The 26,700-nt window shown below is 37.7% G+C and overlaps 1 protein-coding gene across 1 annotated transcript; it reads left to right on the plus strand.

Annotated features, from left to right (window-relative positions):
• The first annotated feature begins 1,036 nt into the window (after positions 1 to 1,036).
• TBC1D9 (TBC1 domain family, member 9 (with GRAM domain)) lies at positions 1,037 to 26,700 on the plus strand. Its single transcript, XM_010187591.1, has 15 exons — positions 1,037 to 1,232; positions 6,469 to 6,587; positions 8,198 to 8,426; positions 9,456 to 9,717; positions 10,774 to 10,981; positions 13,757 to 13,963; positions 15,928 to 16,098; positions 16,489 to 16,639; positions 18,151 to 18,365; positions 20,268 to 20,385; positions 21,356 to 21,641; positions 22,758 to 22,887; positions 24,527 to 24,625; positions 24,745 to 24,813; positions 26,216 to 26,700. Exons 1-15 carry the CDS (start codon positions 1,037 to 1,039, stop codon positions 26,510 to 26,512), a joined length of 2,757 nt encoding a protein of 918 aa, XP_010185893.1. The 3' UTR covers positions 26,513 to 26,700.

Here is a 26,700-nt window from a genome sequence, read left to right on the forward strand (position 1 = left end):
CTTTTGTATCTTTATCATGCACAAAGCAAATCTGAAAGTACAGTGAGGGAAGCAGTCTTTTGTGCCAGTTATGACAGTGCAGAATGGGGAACCAATAAAACTATGACATTAAAAGATGGAAACAGCCACTTGAAACAAGAAGAAGGTTTTAACAGGAGTATTTTAGAGTAGTTTTTTTGGTGCATGCAGTTTATTTCATGTTTAAAAAACCCTAATTTCTGCCCCAATAAATATTTGGGGGGGGGGAATCCTTGAAAGTTCATCCATCAGTTTTCAATATGTGAATTTGCTGTGTACTTCTAGATTAGAATTTAAATCCAACATCTCTGCAGGGCAGGTGAAAATTCTTTCTGGAGGTGAAAAGGGGGGAAACTTATGTATTTTAAAAATAATTAGGGCATCTTGTGAGAAAGAGTTTGGAGGGTTCGGAGTTTTGTGTGTAATTTCTTATTAAAATACAATCTAGAATTTGTGGAAATATATTTAGGAATTTTTGGCAGCATTTGGCATGCAGCTGTTGATGGCCCCCTTGGTAGCAAAGAATTTTCAGATCTACTTTGAGAAAACAGTGTGGCTTTGTCTTTCATCAGTATCCTTTCAGCTGAAAACCAGCTTGACTGTTAGGCATTTTGATCCTTTCTACCCTGAAGAATCAGACCATTAAGTAGCATAATTATTTTTGCTCAAAGTCTTAGTTTTTCCTAGCTGACGTTTGACTTTTGAGCTGTTCTGGGGGTTTTTTTTTGTGGGTATTGTGGTGGGTTTTGTGTGTGTTTGTTTTTCCCCAGGGCTCCAAAAGTATATGAAACACAGAAAAGAACTAAATAACTTTTAAACATGGTTTTATAAAACAGCTACCTTCTGCTTTGCTTCATTTAGTCTGCCTTTTTGCTAGAATCAATGTATATTTAAAAAGTTGAAATCTTCATGTGAAACTGAAGATTTTTCCCTCTTCTGGTCACTTTCCCTCTTGACAGCATGAGGTGGCAAGTGTGGAGATGGATCTGTAGGTCTGTGTTTTGCTGTGGAGGGTGAAATGGAAGAGTGGAGTGCTGATGCAGATCCTGTGGGGTCTCGGCTGATCCATCACTCTGTACTCATCGGAATTTCCTGTTCCATAGGTCTCCTTGTGGGCACTCTTGATGTGGTGTTGGACTCCAGTGCCAGAGTAGCACCGTATCGAATCCTCTACCAAGCACCAGACTCCTTGGTCTATTGGACCATTGCCTGTGGTAAGGACAAACATACTCACATGTGGATTTTTATTCTTCCTGGGTACTGTGCCATATAACTATTAGAGCATCCTGCCTGCTGAACACAGTCATTTCAGGACAAATAAATGGGTCAGGGTGAGAACTCACTCTAGTGGTTAAATTAAGAAGCTCCAAGGCTGCTAATATTCAGACCTCAAATGCCAGACTGTGCGTATGTGCTGTGCACAGGGACTGAGTAAAACCAGAAATAGCCATGGAGCAGGGGCAGAAGCCTCTGTTATTCCCACCCTTCATCTCCCAAAAATGTTCCCAGACAAGCAGTCTCGTATCCATCCCTCCTCCTTGCATGCTCTTCTCCACTCCCATGGCTCACTCCTACAGCACTTCTAAAGTGCAGCATTCCTGGGTGATGAAGTATTGATATAGAGAATGGTAGGAGGAGTACCTGGGTTATAGTCCCCACATTACCCAGACTGGATACCTGGCTTCCATGAAATGGAATCTAGCTCTCACTTAAGTACTGAATATTGGTATGGCATTTCCTGGATAGGGAGCTCAGTCTCCTCTAGGATAAATACTACCTAGATAAATACTACCTACCTCCTGAACTTTTATTTCAGACAGTGTGTCGTCCTTCTAAATACTGTGCTTAAAAATTTAGCCAGAGGGTAGCTCAATTATAGAGGTAAATACAGTGGTGTGTGTTTTTACATACATGCAGCAGCTCTTAAGGGTTTTGGTCTTTAAGGGTTCAACTTTGACAGATCTAACTGTAAGACTGTTTTTTCTGTCCCTGTTGTAGTTGGTGAAATCAATGAAGTTGATATTTTGCGTGCAACAGATCCTGTAAATACTTAATGTGTACTACTGTGGTCAGGTACCTATTGCAAGTAGCAGAAAGCAATGTTAGACTCTGGTTCTGTTTGCCAGCTCTGAAAATAGTGTCTGAAGCTGAATGGGAAGGTCAGGGTTATTTAGCTTTGATTAGCCAAGCTTGTAAGGTCAGATCCTCAGATTGATAGTATCTCTTTTCAGTCTTAGAAAATGGAAACTTTTGAAGGCAGCAGCCAGAACTCTGTTCATTTGAAAGAAAATTGAGAAAGAGGACAAATGAGAAACGCACACACGTCTGTCATCTCTTTAATAGACTGGTAAATTCCAGCACCCCCAGTGCTGCCCAACATCCAAAAATACTGGTTAGTGAAGCTGTAGGCTTCTTCTGGCATAATGGTGCCTTCTCATCTGTGCCCATTCCCCCAGTAAAATTTGATGTTGAGATTATTTGGATGACTTTTCCTCCAGACAAATCTTCCTTCAGGAAGGGAAAAAGAGAAGGAATAGATGAAGGTTTGCCATAGATCTAATAATTTTAGCAGTTCAAAGCAGGCTCTGTTCTTATGAGCATATGATTTGTGTGTCTGACAAAGGCAATATCAGAGCTGTGTCATGTTCTGAATCGAAGAGGAAGTTTTTTAATAGCTCGCCTTAGCACAGGTATTTCTTGCTACTTTCATTGGTATCACAGCTGCAAGAAGACAGACTCCCTTCCAAAGAAAATAACTTATCGAGCTCTCCACAAAATAGTGTTTCTTCAAAGACACTCATACTATGCACTTACTCAGAAATAAATGCTTAAGACTTTGGAAATAGGCCATGTGACTTTTCTTTAAGTGCATTTGCAGTTTTTTTGCATGACACCTATAGATAATTACTATAATTTTATACCTACACTGTGTGTCCTCATATAACCAGAGGCACAAAATTGAAGGCAGATGAGTTACGGCACCAGAATAAGCAAATGTACCCTATGTGTAGAAAATTATGCTGCTGCTGAACTGTGAGGGTTATGTTTCTCTTATTTGATACTGCTGTTTAAATGTAAAAATATGGTTCCCTGTTTACATTTAAGCAAGTTTTAATAAACACACTCTTCAGTTATGAATGCTGGCACTAATTGAAATTGATAACAAAGCAGTTAATGTCTGTATCTGTGTTTCCATTTTGTGGAGTATTTCTTGAATTTTTAGTCTCTTAATATCTAGCTGGTCAGTTTGCCTAATTATTTTTGTTAAATTATAAGACTTAGTGCTAGCTTAGTCTTGTCCCCTGAGGAGAACAGTGTGGCTCTTCCAATGAGGTAAAATTTTACAGAGAGCCAATTATTTATCTATACAACCTTGAAGCTGTGCCCCATGTCAGTGTCATTTCTCCCTCTCCCCTAAATCTGCTAGTGCTTAATTTAAGGGGGGGAAATGATGATATGTCCAAGATCTGTTGGGAAATGAACAATTGTTTTTTATATCCTTCTCCACCTATAAAATCAAACATTCTTACTGTGGCTTTGTGTGGTTTTTAGGTACAGAACCATCGCTGTAGTGGTTTTTTTTCTTGTTGTAAAAGTAGTTATATGCATTCCATAGAAGTTTCTAAATGTGTATTTTGCATTTGAAAAAAATGGATTATGGATTATTTTTAAGTACTAATACTGAAATTTTATTGCATGCCTAGGAAAAGGTTTTCAGAAAAGGCCATATGCTTTGGTTGACAAAGCTACAAGTTTCGGTTAGAGTGCTGTTGAGTTTGCTATAACTATCTTCACCTTCCTCTCTGCACAAATTGAGGTTTTTGCCAGTCCACTCCTGAACCAGCTGTTACCGGCAAGAACAAATTTAGGCAGTGCATTCTGTTAGCAGCAGCAGTTCAGGCTGACTAAGAAGCATCTCAAGTAAGTACTTGGGAGAGAAGATGGGACATGACAGCCTCATCAGCTGACTCAAGCTAAGCCCTTCCTATTCCTCAGTCACCAACAGAAACAATACTGAGATTATACTTCTGAGTGTGCTTGAAAGCATGTTTATAGGACTTGTTAATTTTCTTCTCAGTCCTGAACTCTGTTGTATTCCCTCTGTACTTTCACCTCTTACCTTAGACAAACCAGACCAGGTGCTAGAAACCTAACCCTGACACCTAGAAATGTTCTCATGTTGCTCGTGCTGTTACTCCATTCCACCTGCCAGGTGATTGCCCTGGTAGATTCTCATCCTCTCTCCAGCACTGTGAATCCTTCTTCCAGCTCCTCAGGTCTGGACCTCCCTTAGCTCCCAAACTTCTGTGTAACACACTGATCAGTTTTCTGCCTGAAGATTGAGAAGAACAGCACAGTCTACCAGGGATGCTGACCAACATTACACGGTTTCAGCCATGGAGCACACCATAAGCTAAGCACACCATTTAGAGAAGAGAAAGAGTGATTAGAAGCCTACTGTATGCGTTGTGGCTATTTTCCTTTTTATTTCCTACCAGTCTTGAGAGCACTGTATTCCAAAGTGCAGTGGTTTGACTGTTAAATGGGGTTTTTTTTCCCTTCCCTGAGTGTTAGAGGTATTGCTTAATTTAAAAGTAATATGAACAATACAGACATCTAGACCACAATGATAAACTGCTGATAACTTGGGGACAGGTTTTGGCCCGATTGTGTGATCCGCTGTAGAGGAGACTGTCTGGGTGAGTAAACAGTAAGACAGTGGAGACAAAAAGCAATGGAAACAATGAGATGGGATGTTACAGATTGAGGATAATCAACCAAAGCTGTTTCTTGAGAAGTGATGAAAAGTAATTAATGAACTACAAACAAAAAATAAGACAGCTTTAATAAGTAGTTCATCGTTATAGTGTGTCTGCACTGCTTGTCACTGCTCTTCTAAAGATGATTGTTCTGATGACAGCCTAGTTTTATAAACATAGCTCATGTATTTCATCTATGCTTTTTAGAACAGTGTAAAAGCCAAGAAGAAATAAATTAGTCTTCAGAACACTCCTGAGTTCCAGAAAGGTCTGGTTACATCCAGTAGTTTTAAGGAGAAGCTTCAGTGCTGATCACTTGTGGTTCTGAAATATTGGTTACATATACAGGCTATTCTGCAACATGATTTACATATCCACACAGCTAGAATTGTGACATTCTCCTGGAAGTTGCACAGAATGTTGTGTTCTGTTGCTTTCATTGGAGTTGTGTAAAGCTCTGATTGTATTCTGTCGAAAGACTATTTTTCCCCATTGTTTGTTGCTGAGCAATAAGGAAAACATTTGTTTGGTATGTGTTCAGGGTGGTTGCATTGGGTTCTTCTATGAATCGTCTATGAACCATGGAAACACATGCATAAATGTGTCAATTTGTGCCTATATTGAAGCTAAAGAAGTTACTAGCAACAGCTTGTTGAAATTTAACCTCTTTCTAACAGCTGGTTCACATGAGCAGCTTTTCTTTATTGGGTTCTGTAAGCATTAGTTAGCAGGTAGGTATATTTACTTGCTAGCTTTGAGTAAAATGAACCAAATCTGTGATTTACACCAAAAATTGACTTAGTATTGATGCTGTTTCCTACCTGGACTGATGTATTTAATCAAGCTTCAGGTGCAGATGTTCGTGTGTGAGCACATAATATTTTTTTCCTGAAAATACTTACTTAAAAGTCCCAATTTTGACATAATTCCCTCAACATAATTTTTTGGGGGGAACATTTTTTTTGTGAGTGCCTGAATTTATTCTTCCTTCAGGGTGTGCACAGAGATCCTGAAGAGTGCCAACAACTTTATTCTGCAGGATGTTGAGAACAAGGGCTCAAAATGAAAGTTACATTTACTACAATCCATCTTAAGTAAATCAGAAGCAAAAAATTGCATATATAAACTCTAGTTGATACAAGAAGCTTTTTCATCCTTGTTCTGTACTACTTTACAGGCTACATGTGTGCTGATTCCTCAGTATTAAGTGAGATCACTTGACCCTTTTTGGTCTCCTTAGCAAACTGGAGTCACCAAAGTTTTAGTTTATTCTTACATTGTTGAAAGTAAACCACCTCTGACAACCCTCCCCCTCTAAAAAGATACAGCATTCTTAGTGGTCTTTCAGCCCTGTTCTTATGAGGAAGAGACATTTTAATTGACTTGTCAGGGAAAAAAAAAAGATCCTCTGCAGCTTTTACTCTTGTAATTTTATCATTGTTTCATGATACTGTGATAAGTAGCTTGTGCTACTTGAAGATTGTTACCTATTTATTACGAAATTAAAGATTATGAGAGAAAATTTTGGAATTTCCAGGGACATAGTATCTAGTGAAATGTTGCATCTCCAGTTACTGATGAGTTTTATTAGAGTCTTTTGTTTATGATTAAGAGGACATTGCTGTTGGTGAATTATTTATTTTGTGACTTTTTTGGGTTTGTTGTGTTTTTTTTATATATATATGTACAGGTTGCTCAAGGAAGGAAATCACTGAACACTGGGAATGGCTTGAACAGAATTTGCTGCAAACTCTTTCAATCTTTGAAAATGAGAATGACATAAATACATTTGTCAGAGGAAAAATACAGGTAGTTAAGTATATTATTATAAATGTTGCTAATGATAAATGTGACTGTGGAAGGAAGACTGATGTGAATTCTAAACAAATTTGACCTAGTAGTCCCCAGGCTGCTCCACGTTTTTGAAGGAAAACCAGATTCAAAGTAGCAACATGTGCGTAAAAAAATTAGGGAAACTGAGAGTAGTGCACATAACTACAGTAGTGTGAATAAAAAAAATTAAAATTATATAATGAGAGAGACAGGACTTCAAACATATGTGCTAAAATAATTTGCACTGTTGCTTCTGTCTTAAACTTTGACAGTTTTCTATGTAACTGCTTTTTCAGTGCAGAGCTTTAATTTTTTTTCACATTGTTGTGTAATGTCTTCTTACCCTCTTCTGTGTAGTTAAATCCTGTAGTGTTGGCATTTGCACTTCATATAGGTGTTGGCAGTTGCTGCTTGATTGGTTTTAGTTTTGTTTAGGGTTTTCTGGTTGGCTTTAGCAGAATTTCTTTTTCTCCTTATAGGGGAGATAGTAGCTCTGCTGATAAAAAGTACTTTATCCACACTAAGAACTATCTAAAAGTAAATATTGTGATAAAAGGTTGATTGTAAGTAAAATTACTGTACTTACTTAGTATGTATTCTAAGCATTGACTTTGTCTCATTTTAATTTTTAACACATCATGTAGTAAGTCAGCTGTCTTAAGAATCCCCAAGTTGTTTGTATTTTACTAGTGGATCAGGTCTGAGGGCTGTAGGTGATCCTGGAAACACCTCATGCGAGAAGACATTTGTCTTGCGAAATATAATCTTTTAAGGAAATTGTTACTTTTTAGATTTGGACAAATATTACGTATGAATGATGGTTTGCTGTCTTATACTCTGCTTTCCATGTAAATGGACAAATTTGAAGGCAAGAAGTAACTTTCCTTTTTATAACTTTACAATAGAAGGCAATAGAGAGAAGGTCTATAAGAGATGGGAACATAAGCGAGTAGACCTTCCTTCAGTATAGAACAGAAGGAATTGTACTCTTTGAGGTACCAAAACACAGCTTTTCACCAGACTGCTGCCACTTCAAATTTAATGAAGGTCTTCTACACTTGAAAGTATGAATGATTTTTCCATCCTGCCAGTCAGTCTAATAGAAGATATTTCCCCTTGCTCTTCTCTTTTGCTCAAGATCCACTAAGAGGAGTAATAAAAGTTGTTTGATAATAACAGATCCTTCTTTCCTTTGACTTTTTTTCCTTCTTTTTAGAAGAAAATTTTCTGGTGAAATCCTACCCCTGTCTCCCATGTATTTACATGGAAGGGGAAACTTTTACAAATCCTAGGTGCTTTGCAGAGTTAAGAGTATTTGAGGTAGGCTGGTTAAAGTAAAACAGGGCACCTGGCAAGTGGTTGGTGTTTGATTACTTTTGACATAGGAATGCTAGGGAGCAAGGTCATCAGAAAGACAGCCTTGAATGAAGTTAATAACTATATAAGCAAAAGAATAAGGGATAAGCAAAGACATTTTTGACATTGCGATAACTGTTGTGATCACTGGCCCAGACAGCAGTGGTAGTAAGGATATCTGATACCTGATGGCAAATAACATGCTATGTACTTCTTTCACTCCCTACTAGGGCATCATTGCTGAGTACAACAAAATCAATGGCATCAAAGAGGATGATGATACAGAAAAATTTAAGGAAGCCATAGTGAAGTTTCACAAGCTATTTGGGATGCCAGAAGAAGAGAAATTAGTGAACTACTACTCCTGCAGTTACTGGAAGGGGAAGGTTCCCCGTCAGGGCTGGGTGTATCTCAGCATTAATCACCTTTGCTTTTACTCTTTTCTCATGGGCCGGGAAGGTATGTTTTACAGTGGAATGGTGGTCTGTATGTCTCAATTGTTAGGAAATCTTCTGTAGTTTGTTACTCTTCACCTGCTGAACTGCTGGGAGTGCAGATGCTGCTGAAGAAAAGAGGAACAGGGAGCAATCTCCTGATTGTCATGCTGCTTAACTGAGCACTTGGTCCTACGTTTGTTTTATATTTCTCAAACTAGTTGTCTGTAAAACAGTACTTGGGCATCATTTAGAGGCATGATTTACTTCAGGGACTGTGCCCAAAAGGGAATAGGTATGAGATCACACCAGTTTTGGCTTGTTCTACTCTACAGTCCCTCCGCTACTACTATGGCAGACTTTGCAACCTCAGATGCCACGTTTACTTTTGTGTAACACCAGAGCATCACAAAGGGCTCAGAGGAGACCCAGAATCATGAGCTACATAGTGTGGATGCAGCCAGTCTGCCCTGAAGTGAGTTAATTCTCCCTTTGAGTATGAAGTGAGCAAGTCTGCAGCACGTGGTTATGGGTTCATAACCTAGTGAATGACTGGATTTTAATTATATTTTAACAAAAATAAATGGAGATTTATTCCTCATTTTCAGGACAGTATTCTAAACTTGTAGCAGTGCTGAAAGAAAATATAAGGATCTGCCATTACTGTAATATTTTAGACTTTTTAATGTATATAAATAATGCAGGCCTGAGAGAGCATGAGAGCCTGAGCAGGTGCTGTGGCAATGATAACTTATGTTAGCCCACCTAACTTTAGTCTTTGTATATGGTGTTCTTTTAGACTACCTAACTGTAGTCTTTGTATATGGTGTTCTGTACAGAAGTAAATGATATATAAACTCTTTAATCTGCTGTTTGTCAGGTGATCATAGTTTGTTTCTACAAGTTTGGTCTATTTATGCTGTCCCCCAACTTTTCAAGATGCGAGAGCATTTCAGCTAAATAAGTTTTCTAGGAAGAGGAAAATAAATGGGTTTGAATATACTACTTTTTGTACTGAATCTTTTTTTGTTTGTTTGTTTTTGCTTCTGTTCAGCAAAGTTAGTTATCCGCTGGGTTGATATCACTCAACTTGAGAAGAATGCTACACTGCTCTTCCCTGATATGATCAAAGTGAGCACAAGGTCAAGTGAACATTTCTTCTCAGTATTCCTTAATATCAGCGAGACATTTAAACTGATGGAACAGCTTGCCAATATAGCTATGCGACAGCTCTTGGATAATGAAGGATTTGAACAAGACAGGTCATTACCCAAACTGAAAAAGAAATCCCCCAAAAAAGTATCAGCACTGAAGCGGTAGGTTCCACTGGCTCTTAGTCATTTGTTTCTCCTCAGTCCTTTTCCTTGCTGTATTTTGTCCAAAAGCTTTCTATTGTTGCTGCCATTTACTCTTACTCCACAAGAAATTATCTATTCCAGCAGAATTCTTACTTGCTCAGAAGCTCTTTAACATGTCTGTTGACACTGGCTGCCTGAGTTATCTGTTGTAAGGCCCTTTTATGTTACCAGGGGAAGGTAGTAAAGCAATTTAAGTGTTGCTAAGAAATGTGCCTAACATTCAAACTTGGTCCCGTAACTGGAATTTAAAAGTGACTCTAGATGATTCTATCTAAGTTCTATCTAGAACTTAGGTAGCAGAGGTACAAAGTATGGCCTAAAATTATAAGGGATGAAAAATAGTCTGGAAAATATTTCTGCTGCTTTTATAGATATTATACTGCAATTTGATAGTTTCTTGTTAATTTTTTCATCATTTTATCTGTTGTTCATGTTAGTGAACCATACAGAATTGTAACAAGTGCTTGTTAATATTTCTCATTACTTAGTGACATCTGATGTGCATTATATCACTTAGGTTTGTCTTTCTACTTATTGGTGTTTTGCACTGGATGCATTATCAGACTAAGTCTTGAAATTATTAACAAACTCTTGCCCTAAAGATTCCATCATGTAAATAAATAAACCTCAAAGAAGCATTTTTTGTGTAATATTACATGGGGTTCTGTGCTATTTCATAATAAATGGACTAAGTGTATATATTCTCAGAAAGTAGGGCTGAATATGAAAAGATGACCTAATCTCTCCCCTCTGAGATGTTAGGATCAATGTACCTAAGTAATTTGTGGCAGAATTTTTTTAATGCAGTTTTAGAATCTTACAGCAGGAGAGACTATACTGCAAACTATTGCCCTATATGCAAACTATTTCCACTGTTTTGCTGTACAATTAATCCTTAACTGAGTTGTATGTTGCAGGTGTCTTGCAATTATTTGTATGAAATATATCTTGAAATATATTACGTAATTCTGAACACAGCTTTCTGTGGGTTGGTTGGTTGATTTTTTTTTTTAGGGATCTTGACGCTAGAGCAAAGAGTGAGAGATACCGTGCATTGTTCCGACTTCCCAAGGATGAGAAATTAGATGGACACACAGACTGTACTCTCTGGACTCCATTCAACAAAATGCATATTTTGGGTCAGATGTTTGTTTCTACAAACTACATTTGCTTTACTAGTAAAGAAGAGAACTTGTGCAGTCTTATTATCCCTCTTCGAGAGGTAAATATTTGTATTTGTAAATTGATAAGGTAAATAATAAAGCAATATCCTATTGGAAGTTGCATCCTGGCTTTAATGTTTGGGGGTTTTTTCATTATTGGAGAAAATCTCTTTTCATCCCTTTAATCTCTTGTGAGCATACTATTCTGATGTGTTCTGATATCTAATGACTGTGTATCTTAGTTCTAAGTTCCTGCTACTAAAATTCACAGATAGTTTTCCCTGTCACTGTTTTCAACCCTTGTGAGTCCTTCCTCTCCCATAATTGATACTCTGATTTACCGCCCCACAGTACATTTTTTTGTGCCTCATAGGGAGGGGACAGACAATAAGGCTTCCCAGATTGATGAGTTGAACTTCTATTAAAGATTCTGTCAGATAAGATATGCTTTTGTCAGACATAAAAAGATTCGTAATTCTAAATATTTGAATTCTCTCTTCAACACACACTTGCAATCATTTATTTCTGTAATGGAAAGTATTTATAAGCATTTTACAAGTTGGTGTGCTCCCCTTTTTAAAGCTGGTTGCTTAAAGCAGGTGTTCGGTAAAAAGAATTTAAGCTTGATGTAACGAAAAAAGATGTTAGGGAGGTTTTTTCATGAGTTTATTTATGGGTTGATGGTAAAAAGTGTAAAGTAAGTCTTGGAAGCAGTAGCAAAGCTGATGTAACCAAGGACAGTTTGGTTGTCTGAAGAACTATGGAATATTTCAAGGCACTATTTTCCCCCATAAATCATTAAAACAAATGGTATTTCTTTGGAAACCTTGAGGTACAGCTTTTCCACAGCGTGTTGCAATGACTTTGGTTATTTGAGAAGAGACATTTGATTATGGTTGCACTGTTGTCTGGAACTCCAAAGGAAAAACAGTCCTCCAGGTAAAGTGGTGGAGGAGGAGAACCAGATCAGCTTTTAACAGGGTCTCTTTTCCTGGATGCAGATGCAGCAGCTGCCTTTGAGAACCACAGCTGCGGCAGCGTCGATTCAAAGCAGCTCTAAAGCTTTAAGAGAAATAGCCAAAGGAATAGGTGCTTTTATGTGAACAGGTAAAGCCTCAGCACTAGCAAGGAGAACACAGGGTAGCAGCAGCACTTGGAACAGCGGATCAGTACCCTTAATAATTAAAAGCAACCTTTCTAACACACTAACCCTTTCTATCACCTTTCTGTCAAACCCTAACCTAATTCCAATATTCAGTGATATCCTGGAGATGCTCTGACAGAGGAGACAATAACAAAGCTTTGATTCAGAAACGATAGTTAGAAAAGATGATTTCCAGTGGCTGTGAGTCGCTGCTCACTGAACCCAGTGAGTGCAGTCTCCAAGATCAGCACATCAGATATGTGTGTGTCTCTACTCGAATACGAAATAAGTGGATATTGGTTCTCATTATAGCAGAGCATGCTTGCTATAACGACTGTCCTGTGCCTCTAGAACTTTCTTTGGTGCTGTTTATGCTCAAAGAACTTTTAAGTGGAACAGAAAAATAACATACATAAGAACACTTTTTAGCTATTTGTATATGCTATTAGTGAAGGTCCTTTAAGTTAATGAACTAATAGATTCTCTGTAGTTAATAGAAAATTAAAATTAAGTTGGAAGGATAGAGAAGTGATTTATCACCTGAGCTGTGCAATGCAGATTTTAAATATATCTTCAAATAAAATGTTGTTTGAAAAACAGTTATCTTACCGTTTTAGCTAGAGAAATATTAGTATTATTGCACTAATGTCTTAACATTGAGCTCTATTTAAAAAAAAACAAACAACAAACTTTAAAAAAAAAGCAAAAGTAAATGTCCTGGTAAACTGAAATGTACCCTCTTCTATTCTGCAGGCAGTAAGACAGTTTTCATAACCTAGGAAATTGTTTAAAGTCATAAAAGCCATGGTTAAAAGTGCTTACAATGATGCTTTGTGTTTTTTTCAGTGTATGAACTGCACAAACTTGATTGGTTTATTTGTATTTAAGACTAATAAACAATAATGCTTAGTACACACAGCTGTTCTATAATTCATCCTCAGTGTATGACACATCCCTGACTATTCTTTGTGATAGCCCAGGAAATTCATGCCCTATACTCAGCAGACTGGTGTGAGTACTGTTTACAGGTTGCAGTTCAGTTATATCAGTGACGATTTCACTAACAGTTGAAGACCAGTCTCAGGGTTAGGGTTTTCTGCATCCTTACGTCAGGGTTAGATGTAAGGAGAGACATGAGATTAGTTTCCCTTTGTTGCAGTTTTCTTGAAAGCGTACCTTGAAAATACAATTGCAGTGACAGTTGTTACCACAGTATGAAACTATAATATAGTAGAACAGGAATGCTAACCAAAAAGTGGCTTATTCAGATATAATGGCAATAAAAATAAGCCAAAGCCTCTGATGATTCAGTCTGTTACTGGTGTTGGGAAGCAGAAGAGGGACTTGGAGGTCCTACAAAAAGCCTGTAGATCTGTGTCCCATAGAAGAAATGTTGTTGTACTGTTTAGCTTCAAATAAAGCCAGAGGAAAATAAACAGAGCAGTGCCAAGGAGTTTTGCTGGAGAATTTACTGAGGAAGGTACTGAAGCCAGTTGTTTGAGGGATGACAGTCTCCATCTATCAAACTTGTGAGTCCTTGTATCCAAATCCTGTTTTCCAGCAGAGAGATGTCGATGATAATTCACTATAAGGAAGGAAGGGGCATGGTTTTTTTGTACTAGGATGGCGTCTTAGACCAAGGAATTCGATTAATTGACGATCTTAAGCTGTAGCTACTGCTTCTCTGTAGGTGACAATAGTGGAAAAGGCAGACAGCTCCAGTGTGCTGCCCAGCCCGTTATCAATCAGCACGAAAAACAGAATGACATTCCTCTTTGCCAACTTGAAAGACAGAGACTTTCTTGTACAGAGGATCTCGGACTTTCTGCAACAAACCACTTCAAAAATATACTTGGAAAAAAATATTTCTGGAAGCTCTATCAGCTCAGATGATGAGGTATGTGGAGGAATGTGAATCATTTACTCAAAGAAGGGGATTTTTACTTGTGGAGAGAGAGAGAAGCCAGCAAAAGCTTTTAGTATTTCATAAAGCTAAACCTTTGCACACAGAAATGTTACCTCTTTTGTGTTAATGCCTCTAGCTTCCTTAAGCTGAGTAGTTCAAATGTTGTGATTAGTATATCTATTTTTCTTATGTTAGACCTAAGTGAAATCATCGCTACTGTGGAAGAGCTACTCTATCTTCTGCTGCCACATTCTGAAATTACAGTGTATCTTGTTGGAAACTGTCATAATTAACTGGGTAATTTAATAATACTGTTTAGTATCTATCAGCTTGTCCAAATCAAAATACAGTCGTGAAGTTTTATTTATTTGAAGAAATTATCAGTTAACATGAAACTCTTTTTATTCAAGACTTTAACTGCTAAATCTGATTCTTCAGAAAAGGATGTCTGAGCTGAGCAAGTTTGCATGTGCACTGCTACTGAACTTTGAAACATTTGAATTAACAAAACCAAAAAATCCTAGACATCAGATGGTCCTGTTCTGAGCTGCCTCCTTATTTACCTATGCAGAGTAAATGGTTCTTAAAACACAGGATTAGATAAACTTTTCTCAGCCATTTTGAATATCAAGACTTCTGCTGAATTCCTAGGTTTTTTATATATGATTTAAATGGGTGATACTACAGCCTCATCTCATCTGTAAAAGCCAGCAAAGTTTAGCAGTACTGTGTCTGTACTAAGCCATACTTTAGAGGTGTTGTACTGCATGGGCCTACCCTTTGCCATGTAAATCTTAAAAGTCAGTTTTTTACTTGCTTTGATGATGGTTGAGATATGATCAGTGTCTTGTACTAGTTGTATACCAAAGCACGTATGCATATATATATAATGCTAAAACTTTGTCTTACATTTTGTTCTAAATGAATTTACTAGTCTACCTACTGAATTATGAAAGCAAATTAATAACGGCAAGAATTATTACTACATTTAGTAATATGACTGCTTTTTCTTCCAAATACGAATCTGACAGCATTGAATTTTCTGTAGAACATTTATTTTTAGTGAGGGAAACAAAATGGTTTCTTTTGTGTATGTCTATATAAACATATATGAATTGCTTGAAAGGGTGCAGTGCAGAGCCACAAAGATGATTGAGGGGGTGGAGCATCTCCCTTATGAGGAGCGGCTGAGGAAGCTGGGTCTCTTTAGCTTGGAGAAGAGGAGACTGAGGGGTGACCTCATTCATGTTTATAAATTTGTAAAGGGCGAGTGTCAGGAGGAAGGAGCCAGGCTCTTCTCAGTGACAGCCAATGACAGGACAAGGGGCAATGGGTGCAAGCTGGAACATAGGAGGTTCAATCTGAACATGAGGAAAAACTTTTTTACTGTAAGGGTGACAGAGCACTGGACCAGGCTGCCCAGAGAGGTTGTGGAGGCTCCTCTGGAGACATTGAATGCCCTCCGGGATGTGTTCCTGGGTAACCTAGTCTAGGTGATCCTGCTCTGGCAGGGGGGTTGGACTGGATGATCTTTTGAGGTCCCTTCCAACTCCTAAGATTCTGTGATTCTGTGATATATTATATATAAATTTTACATTCTAGACAGTCAAGGAGCCACCTGGGGAGCCAGCAGTCCTATGATGATGACAGGAGACCAAGGGAGCTGGTTTAATTGCCTGGGGCTACTTAAAGTTAACACTATCTTAGCACTTCTAATTGTAGGATTTGATTACTTTTCTTGGGCAGGCGAGCTATAGAAAAACTGGAAACCTTTTCATATTCTATACTGGTTTAGGTTCTGCTGTCATATGCTCACTCTGTGAATGTATCTGGGTGGCTTAATTCACTCAGTTTGTATTAAATGTTAGCATGTATAAATTTTGAAGTAAAATGACGTAAAAAGTCCAGACTCTGGCTCAGCCCATGTCAGTATTGCTTGTGACTGTTTTATACAGGTGTTTACAAGATCAAGCAGTATAATTTCTGCCAGCCCTCATAAAAGCCTCAGCTCTGAGTCGGAGGGAGAGCGACAGTTCAATCTCAATGACAACGGCATTCCAACAGCAACTCAAGCTTTAATGACCATGTATCGGCGGAGGTCACCTGAGGAATTCAACCCCAAGCTGGTAAAATACATGTCAGAGTGCTGTAGCTGACTGAAAATGTTGTTAAATTTTATTTCCTTTAGAATACCTGTTTCTGGCCCATAAGAGTTTCATTCTGCCATAGAGAGCTAAGAGGCAATATTTTTCACAGAAATGAAGCGTTGAATGTGCTGTCGTTGTACTGATACAAACAACTTCACTACATTAAAAAGCAAAATTGAATATAAATCAAGGAGAGATTTTATGCCTGCTCTTAAGTGCAACTACTTCAATGATATTTTTTTAACAGCAAGGTGTATTGAAATAGAAACTAAGAAATGGGAGGAGGCAGCCCAATAAGAAGCCCATTCAGTGAGGCAGAGTGTAAGCAAGAGAAGTTGCATCTTTATGCTTGCTTTTCTTTGCTTTTAGGCTAAAGAGTTTTTGAAGGAACAGGCCTGGAAGATTCACTTTGCTGAATATGGCCAAGGAGTTTGTATGTATCGTACTGAGAAAACCAGAGACCTTGTGCTGAAGGGCATTCCAGAAAGCATGAGAGGGGAACTTTGGCTACTATTTTCAGGTAAGTATTCATTTGAATGTGACTGGGATATAAGCAAAAGCATGAGGGAAGAAAGGATTTCAAAGATATTTAAACATGCAAAAAATAAGCATCCAGAAATATTTGGAGCAAGTAAGGCTGTGATTGTTAGCAGGCACCACACTGGTTTAGACAAAAGTTCTGTTTAGATCAATAAATACACTTTCTCAAATAGGCTCAAATAATTAGGGAACAATACAAAAAAGCAGAATACACACTCTGTTACCAGAAGCCAGCAGTCTAGGGACTTTTAGATGTTCAACAACCACCAGCAGGCCTACTTTCCATTTGTTTAATAATTTCTGAATCCAATTAAGCTTTTGGCCTCCACAGCAAGTTTTTGCAAGGAATTCTAAAGTTTAAACATGTTGTATGGAACGACTATCTTTTTTTTCCCAAAAATTAAAAAAAAAGTTACTTTATGTTGTTAGCCACTTCCAGTCTGTGAAAAAGGTGAGAAAATATTTCTGTCTATCTTCTGTGCCATCAAAGATTCTTTAGATCTGTGACCCCCTAGGCCTTCTTCCAAAGCTGAATGATTTTATTCATTTTATTACTAGTGACATGGAAATCAGTCCATATCTCAGCCTTTCTTCATAACTTTTTGCTTACTGTATGCCTTCTCTAGCTCTGTCCGTCCCTGACATAGTTAACCACAGCTACTTACACCATTTAGGATATGAGCACACCAGGGACTCTATCTGATGACCTAATGATGCTTTCTGGTTTGTTTTCTGTTTCTTCCCTAATAATGCTTAATTTTTATGTAATCTCTTTGTTGCTGGGTGTTAAACAAATGTTTCCAGAAAATATACACAGGAATGCACAGGTCTATCCTATGTCTAATTAATAGGTAGTTTGGGCCAATTTTCATACTGTATGTATAATTAGTATTTTCTATGTGTGTTACTTTGTGCTACTGACGCTCGGTTTCCTTTGGTGCTGAGATTTTAATTTCCAGAGAACTTCTGAAGTCAGCAGTGAAATCTCATAACAACTCTGTGAGTATACGATAGTATCTTTAAGACCAGCTGAGTGTCCTGCCAAAGGTGACAGTCCTTTTTGGAAGCAGGAATAGAGCTTAGAAATTCCTTTCTCTTTCTTTTAGCTGAGATATCATACTTTCTGCAACCAACCATAATCTACTCCCTCCTCAGGGCAAGTAGCTTTCTCAGGGGCATGTTTGGAGTTACTTTAGATAATCAAACCCACATCAAACTGCAAAGAGAGCTCATGGTAGCGTGTGACTGCACAGCTAGCTTGTTCTTCATACCTCCGGAGAAGACAAGAAGGGGTGATACCTCAATCACCTAAGCATCAATCCTTCTTTTTTTAATCACCTTTACAAAAGTAACATTTCATATTTGCTTTCAAAGTGCTTGTTGTTGTCATTCAAGATGAAAGGATAGCAGAAGATCATTGTGTTGGCGTACTGTCTCTGCTAACCCTTGCTTTTTTAATTCTAGTTTTAATAACTGTTCTTCCACTCCCAGGGGCAATTAATGAAATGGCCACTCATCCTGGCTATTATGAGGACCTAGTGGAGAAATCGATGGGGAAATATAACCTCGCTACAGAAGAGATAGAGAGGGATCTGCACCGCTCCCTTCCAGAACACCCCGCGTTCCAGAACGAGATGGGTATTGCTGCTCTAAGGAGAGTCTTGACAGCTTATGCTTTTAGAAATCCAAACATAGGATACTGTCAGGTAATTGAAATACCTTGGCACTCTTTCAATTTCTGGAATTCCAGTTCCTTCCTTATATTCCCATTTCTTCAGTCATGTACACTTGAGTATTTGGCCATGTAAAGTATACTGATATGCATATAATGCTGTGAGGTAAAGCCTCAGTGCTGCATAATTGCAGTAATGCTGAGATCAGAGAGATTTGACATAAGGACCTGCTTTAACATGAGTATTAGCAATGGATGTGCATAGTTTTCTGTAAGCATATTTTCTGCCTATAAATCTAGAGACTGGCCAGAGGATGAATACAGAGCTGTCCTGAAGTGCATCTATAGCAAATGACAAATGGATGCTGAAGATGGGTTCTTTTAAGCAGAAAAAAACCTTCACCTTTAGTTATTCAGCCTTGAATTTTCACCTACTTATTCAATACATTAGTCATAATAAACCTCTAGAACCTCCTTTACTTTTTTCAATTATGTCATTCAGTCATTCAAAGCAAAACTAAAACCAAGGAAACAATAAAGCACCCTAGAAAGATATCTTATCACTGTGCATGATCACCATGTACTGGTAGGGTTAATGCTGACCAGTGCATGGTTTTGATGTTCTTATGCTTGTGATTCAGGTCACTTCAGTATCTGGTCCCAAATAACTCTTTATTGCTATGTAACTTTTACTTATTACTTGGGCCCCTTTTTTGCCTTCCTGCCTCTTCTTGCAAAAAGGGAGCCTGAATGAATGAGTATTAAGAAGTCTGATTAATGTCTGACTGTTAAGACTCCTAGATAAAACATGAGTAAGTGAAAGTGCAAAGAATTTTAGCAGATACCAACATAAATTATTTAATAACAGATATAATACTAAGTAATAGCTACAATAACTTTCTGTAAAGATTGTTTAACAGAGGAAGAGTGGAAAGGCACTGTGTTTCTGATTCCTAAAGCTTTCACAGTAATTGTTAATAGCCTTGAGATTTGGTCTGTGGCATTTAGAATGCTGATTCACAGTTACACTGGGAATTCAGGCACTGAAGTATTTCATACATGGTAGACAAGATAAAAGGGAATAGCATAGACTTTGACAGAGTTGTAATGCTGTTCTGAGTTTCAGTTGAAAGCATAGTTCCTGTTTCAAACAGGTAATGATCAAGCTGGAGTCTTAAAATGTTACAGGTTCTGAAATGAACAGCTAATTCCTCAGGAGGCAAACTTGAGAAGAACTTCATTTCTTCAGACTAACAGAGGTCTAGTCAAAGGCTGTAAGCATACAATTCAGAGATTGTATGTTGCTGTGATATTTGAAATGGCATGAAACAGGCCATAAAAAACTGTTTGCAGAGTCAAACGTGGAAAGTGAGCAACAGTGAGAGATTTGTTTCACTGTACTCTTGTTTTTTCATGACTGACACTGTTCCAGACAGTTTCCTCAGCTCGCAGATGTTGTCTCTTGACACTTTCATAGGAGCAGAAACCATGAAGAGTGCAGACTGCCTCTGCGAAGGGTGACACAGCAGTGGCCATCATCAGTGCTGTAGGAGGCATTTTGTCTGTATCAGACACAGGTTCCCCAAGAGGACCTATTGGCAGAATGTCAGCAGCAATGAAACTGGATGCTTGCAGACCAGAGTAGGCCCTTGATTATGAAAAGAAATCTTGATTTTAGCTTTTTTTCTTAAAAAAAGAAAAAGCCAACACAAAATCCCCCTCAAAAAAACTCCCAGTAATTTTTGTGATTTATTTGAGTCTTTCTTCAGCCTTCCTTCGAGCACTTGGAAAACACTGTGTGTTGTATCTACAAGAAAATACTTGAGCAGTTTGGATTCTACAAGGGGAGATTTACTAGCTAATTTACTAGCTATAGTAACCACTTATCTGCCCAGTTACTGTGCTATATATTGAATAAATACTTATTTCCTTTTAGGCTATGAATATTGTCACTTCAGTACTCCTCCTTTATGCAAAAGAAGAGGAAGCTTTCTGGTTGCTGGTGGCTCTGTGTGAACGTATGCTGCCTGACTACTACAACACAAGAGTTGTTGGTATGTTATGGGGAAATTTTCTAAAATTATAGTAAAAGTAGTAACCAAATAAATTGGTATTACTTGTATTGAAACAAGCATATGTGTAGATGTGTGTGTGGCATAGATACAGTTGTGAATGCTTGTAGCAAGACTGCATGCTCGGGAGCGTAGAAGCAATTCCCTAAACAGATACTGTGATAGTTAATAGTTTTCACTTACCTTGGGTTAGATGGTATTCTGAAGTGGGCTTAAACAAGGTACATACAAAAGAGGAGGCTAAAGTTTGAATTTTAGATGAGCCAGTTGCCTAATTAAGGTAAGGTGGAAACAGGAGCTTTGGCAATTTGTAGTAGAAGCCTTTGTGCCTGTTCACTTCTGGCTTTTTCAAGAGCAACAGTATCTGAAAGCTATTGTTGTCAGCTGACAGTTTCCTTGTGTATGTGGAAGTGAATGGCTCTTCAGTTTATCATGGCAGCTGTCTTTACTGTAGCTCACAAATGCCTGAGATACTCATTCAGCCTTAGAAATTATTCTTCCTGAATTATGACTGACGCTGATGTTGTGGCAAAGGTATGTATAACACAAGGGTTCTCTTAAAATAAATCCTAAACCCTCATAGTCACCTTGGCCTCCTCAAGTAGGTGATGCTGAGAAGTATTATTCTGTTAGTAATGGTAAGTATTAAGCCATTGTGTAACTTCTGTAGGTGCTAGACCAAATTTGTCCTTTGTTAGCTCTTATGAAGTGTATAATTAAAACAAAAAAACCCTTATTACAGTTAATTTTGTACACTACAGCTCAGTAGTGGAATAGAATCTGTTATTTATCTGAAAGTGAGAAAATGTGTGTAAGAATCATGTAGAATATTCTTAGGTTTTGTATTTTTATATATAGAATATATGTATGTATAGTTTTCTGCCTTAAATGATGATGTGGTGTTCAGTTGCTCCCAGACTGATGGACATCCAACCTTACTTATTTTCAACAGGAGCATTGGTGGATCAGGGTGTGTTTGAAGAGTTGGCTCGCGACTATGTTCCACAGCTTTATGACTGCATGCAGGACTTGGGTGTAATATCCACCATTTCTCTGTCCTGGTTCCTCACTCTTTTCCTCAGTGTAATGCCATTTGAGAGTGCAGTGGTGGTTGTGGATTGTTTCTTCTGTGAAGGAATAAAGGTGATATTTCAATTAGCGCTCGCTGTCCTCGATGCTAATGTAGACAAGCTGCTTAACTGTAAAGATGATGGAGAAGCCATGACAGTCTTGGGAAGGTATTTATTACAGAAAATAAAGCCTCTTCGTTTTATTTTTCTTTTTGCTTCCTTTCCTGATTTGTGTTTTGCTATGCTGAAATACTCAATTTAAACCAGTACAATATATGTAAGTCTTTTATACGCTTATAGTCCCTTTTCACCCATGTAAGGTACTCTCTTTATATTATCTTAAAGTATTGTTAAATGACCAACAAGATATAAAGTCTTCTTTCAAGACATTCCAATAAACTTCCCAAACCTGGTTATAGAAACTTACTTTGGTTTATTATTTTAGCTGATTACATGGTTTTTGTTACTTTAGCTTTTGCCTGTTATGTTTTAAATGCTACTAAGAAAAAGCCTTGATCTCAAGAGAAGTTGTTTTGGGAATGGACTAAAGAGAAGAATTAGGTAGACTCCTGAATTAATAAATTTTGGTGAAAAAGGAGGCTAGTAAATAGACTGAATTTGGTAATTTAATACAAACTAATACTGCTGTGTGCAACCTCTGATTTCCTCATGTGTGGTAGTAGTGTTTAGTTTTCCAGATGCTGCTGAATCTTTGGTATTTTTTTAGTAAGTCTGTTTTTAATTTCTCTGGGATTAAAGATGGCTGTGGTTGTGTTTTCTCTGAAGTAAGCCTCAGTGCTTGCTGATGATTTAAGTGTTCTGCAGCTGCAGGGTAGAAGACAGAGAACCTACAGCAGCTGCACTGGTGGGAGGAAGAAGACTTTAAAGCCTCTTGCAGTGAAGTTGGGCAGTAGTAGGACAGGGGGGTATTGTAGACCGAAGCACACTGACCATGGTGTCATAGTTCCCTTAGCATGTTCAAGCAGCCAGAAGTAACAAACCTGTTCAGTAAGCCACTTGTACATGACTAGCTATATTTGAGCTGTTTCTTGATAAAAATAATTAAATTACCGAAGTTACCTTAGCTCTCCTTGAGGAAAAAGCAGTGTTTGGATTTGGCAAATTACTGATGTCAAAAATCATGTAATTCATTTTTAGAGAGTGGCTTGATCATTTTTACATGTAATAATCTGTATGTAACCCTTATTCTATTAACCCTCAGAAGAGAGGGGAGTACAAATGAATCTTGGATTTCTCGTATCTTTTTTTTTTTCTTCCCACCAGATATTTGGACAGCATTACTAATAAGGACAGCACTCTTCCACCCATTCCTCATCTTCACTCACTGCTCAGTGATGATGTAGAGCCTTATCCTGAGGTGGATATCTTCAGACTGATTAGGTCTTCCTATGAGGTAGGATAGGATTTCTTAACAGGAACTTGCCAACCCACGCTAGCTTTGCTTTACAGAGGAATTTGATACTCTGTAGTTTGACTTTGCTTGAAACTGAAAGAACATAAAAGAAATATAGACTTGTCTCAGAAGTCTGAAATGTTGCAGGGGAGAGGGTTAGTCCTTCTTTTTCCTTTAACCAGAACTTTTAATTGGAGCTGTTTTGCATCAAAGGAGAACAACCCACAACCAAAAAGTGATTTACAAACAAAAGGCTGAACTTGTAATTCAAAAAAGGTTAATTCTTATCTAAGCTTTTTCGTGCTTTTCCTAACTGAAATGTTAGTAAAATCTATATGATTTCAGAAGACCTTTCTATCATCAGTGGAACTTTGTATGCTTGTATGATTTGAAAGTTAACATGGGCAAGGGACCATTCCCAGAAGGTAATTACGTGCAGCCTTCCTTTTCTGCAGGCTACATGAGTTTTAATTGTATGAGTGTGTACAAACCATCTTATTTGGCCTTCAGTCCAGAGAATAAGCCCTGATTACTGGAATAGATGTGGCCTCAGAGACACAGAAAACCTCTCTTTTCAAGGTTTTGTGACCTCTGTGATGCTTGATATTCATGGATGTTTATTTAGATTCAATTTTCTCAAATACTTCTTTATTTGCAAAATATTCCAAGTATATGAAACATATTTTTACTACCAAGATAAGTGATAAAGGTGCAAGTAGTATCACAGTTTTAGTGTTAATTTGATCACACAAAGATGTGCTAGCAAATTATGACCTGCTTATATAGTTACACTTGCACAGGAAATATAAATCCATCCTGTATGAAAGCATATCTTGCCACCCCCTTTATTTTTACATGTGGCATACTTGATATCTGGCATCATTGTTCCTGCTGGTCATCTGTGCATTTCTAAATATGTTACAAGTGTTTTCTGGATGTCAAAAAACTTCTTCTATACGTCACAGAAAGAAATCTTAGGAATTAGACCTTCCTCTGCATATGAAAACAGGGAATATTGTTCCTAATAGGTTTTCCCCTAGGATGCTTCTGTAGTATATGCAGGAGCTTCCTGAGAGTTATGTGCATTGTGAAAAAAATCTTCTGAAAATAAGACTTAGACACTGTAGAGAATCTTCTTCCTGATGGAAGGTGCATTCTTGATGCTCAGTTTCAGATCCTCATGAACATATGGCCTGCTATACTGTCTCAGCTCTTGGAGATCCAGTTGATCTAAATATCTTCTCTATCTGTTGCAATTAAGAGATATTCCAGGACAAGCTGAAATAAAATGCTGCAGAAGGAGTTGTGAAATAATCTAGTCATAGAGATTTGCCAAGGAATAAATCTATAACTACTGAGGTTATGGGTTAAAATGTGAGGATTTGTAACTTAATAAGGACCTTTCAAATTAAATGAAGATAAGTTATTGGGAAAAACAGTATCTAGTGATATATTCGTAAGGTATTCATAACTTTGTCATGTGTTAGAGAAATGCCTTAATGCCTTAATAGCAGTTCTTTAAATACACCATTTGTGGTATATCATGTAACTAAATCAATTTCTTAATCACTTTAAAAGGAAGCTATGTATTCCAAATATTAATGCACAGGCTATTGTGTCCTCCTTTTTATCTTTTAAGAAATTTGGAAGTATCCGAGCAGATTTAATTGAACAAATGAGATTCAAACAAAGGCTGAAAGTCATCCAAACCCTTGAAGATACTACAAAGCGCAATGTGGTAAGTACTGAAATAATGTTCTTGGCAAAGATTAAGGTCAGTCAGTTTCTTAAATTAAATTAGCTTTTCACTGAGACATGGATTTCAAAAATGTAACTGTTCATGTTATGTTTCAAAAGGTACGAACTATTGTGACAGAGACTTCTTTCTCTATCGATGAGCTGGAGGAACTGTATGCTCTTTTCAAGGTAAAGCCTAGTGAAGATAAGATAATTAATGTGCCTGCAGGAAATGCAAACATTTATATATGATATGGGACTGTTTGTCTTATAAAGACCAGATTACGTCTGAGTTACTTACTGTCAGATATACTGTTGGGGGTTGGACTAGATGACCTGTAAAGGTTCCTTCCAACACAAACCATTCTATGATTCTATGATCTTAATACAAACTTGAATTAGTTGCTATATTATTGAAAATACAAAGAAAAAATCCAACCAGTTTTTAAAAGCTCAGGAATTAAGTAATTCACCAAATCACTTGTCCATACGAAAAATGAATATACTGATGAAAACTATTATAACGAAAAAGTGACTATATAGAGACTTTGATGAGTCTTCAAAACTTATGTATGTTTCTCACTACCTGACCTAAATTTTGGAATTTAGCACAGAAATACCTTTATTCTATTATTTCATGCAGTTAATACTTCCATATCACAATAGCTGGGTTTTGCTATTGTTAATGCTTTAATGCATCCTATATTACATGGAAATTTAGTGTCACGAAGTGATGTCTTTGTAAGCTGCTTGTACAGCAATCCTATTAGATCCACAAATTTAAATGTGAACAGTTAAAATAGTTTAGCTTCACCTCCATACACAGTGCCTTAAAACAAAATACCTTCTTCCTCTGTTTTGTTAAAACAGAGATTTTTTGGTACACTATGAAGAATTTCTTTCCTTTGAATTTCCCATCTGTAATGTCAGGTCTTAGTTGTCCAAATCCTGCAGTGCATTCTTTCAGTCTTCCATGGAAGCAGTGAGACCAAGTCAGACAGTCAGCTCTATTTGATCACTGTGCTGTGCTAGGATCTCTTTCTCTAAGCTTCTGAATTGTTTTGTATTAAATTCTACTGAAATCAGCTCCAGAACTTTCACTGACTTCAGTAAGACTCAAAAAGTAGGACTTTATACAGTAGTTTTGAGACTCTACAGTCCAACAAAAAAATTTTCAAATAAACAGCTATTTTCATATGCTCTGAAATTAAGATTTCAAGAAAGCCCTCTTTCTGACTTGATGGCATGGTGAGGTTGAAGGGTGTTACTAAGCACAACAAGCCTGTGTACATATGCAAGTCACAACTGCATAGTGCTCTGTTCAAAACAGGTATTTCACGTTTCATCTGCCTGAGAGGCAGAAAAAATTTTGCTTTATGCTCTTTTTTTTGTAGAAGGTTGTGGTTTTGAGCTGTTTAGAGGCAAAACCTCCTGCAGAAATGCAAGGGCTAGGTAGATAGAAATAGTCCTGTGTTGTTCTAAGAAAGCCTGTGTGTGTATGTATGAGTTATTTGGATTTTTTTTCATCATTGATAGTGACGAGTTGTTTACAGTGATGACAGCAATCTCACACCATTTGCCTTCTGTTCAGGCAGAACATCTGACCAGCTGCTACTGGGGAGGAAACAGCAATGCTGTTGACCGGCATGATCCCAGCCTTCCTTATCTGGAGCAGTACCGTATTGACTTTGAGCAATTCAAGGGGATGTTTGCTCTGCTTTTTCCTTGGGCCTGTGGAACTCATTCAGATGTATTAGCTGCGCGCTTATTCAGGCTTCTTGATGAAAATGGAGACTTGCTCATCAACTTCCGTGAATTCGTCTCTGGGCTAAGTAAGGAGAATTCACAGTACTCTCAAAATAATCTGACCAAACCAGTTTGTTTCTAAAGGGAATCCAGTCTGTCAGAAATACATGTGTTGTATTAGACATCAGATAATGAGTGTGAGTTTGATGTATGCCAGTTTGCATGTCATCTTTGTTTTAAGAGCTGTTCATGCTACTATTCAGTTCATTTTATCATGCCTGTGACAGTGGTTCCCACTGGGATTTAGGCTGGTCTCAGTAGGTGCATCTA

The sequence above is a fragment of the Mesitornis unicolor genome, unplaced genomic scaffold (genome assembly GCF_000695765.1).
Source record: "Mesitornis unicolor isolate BGI_N332 unplaced genomic scaffold, ASM69576v1 scaffold44476, whole genome shotgun sequence".
NCBI classification, from domain to species: domain Eukaryota; kingdom Metazoa; phylum Chordata; class Aves; order Mesitornithiformes; family Mesitornithidae; genus Mesitornis; species Mesitornis unicolor.

Excerpts from the sequence above, each read along its gene's own strand:
- TBC1D9 (XM_010187591.1), top strand. The coding sequence starts at position 1,037 with ATGGAAGAGTGGAGTGCTGATGCAGATCCTGTGGGGTCTCGGCTGATC. Across the intron at positions 1,233-6,468 it reads CTATTGGACCATTGCCTGTG|GTTGCTCAAGGAAGGAAATC; the intron begins GTAAGGACAAAC and ends ATATATGTACAG. Across the intron at positions 24,814-26,215 it reads AACTGTATGCTCTTTTCAAG|GCAGAACATCTGACCAGCTG; the intron begins GTAAAGCCTAGT and ends CCTTCTGTTCAG.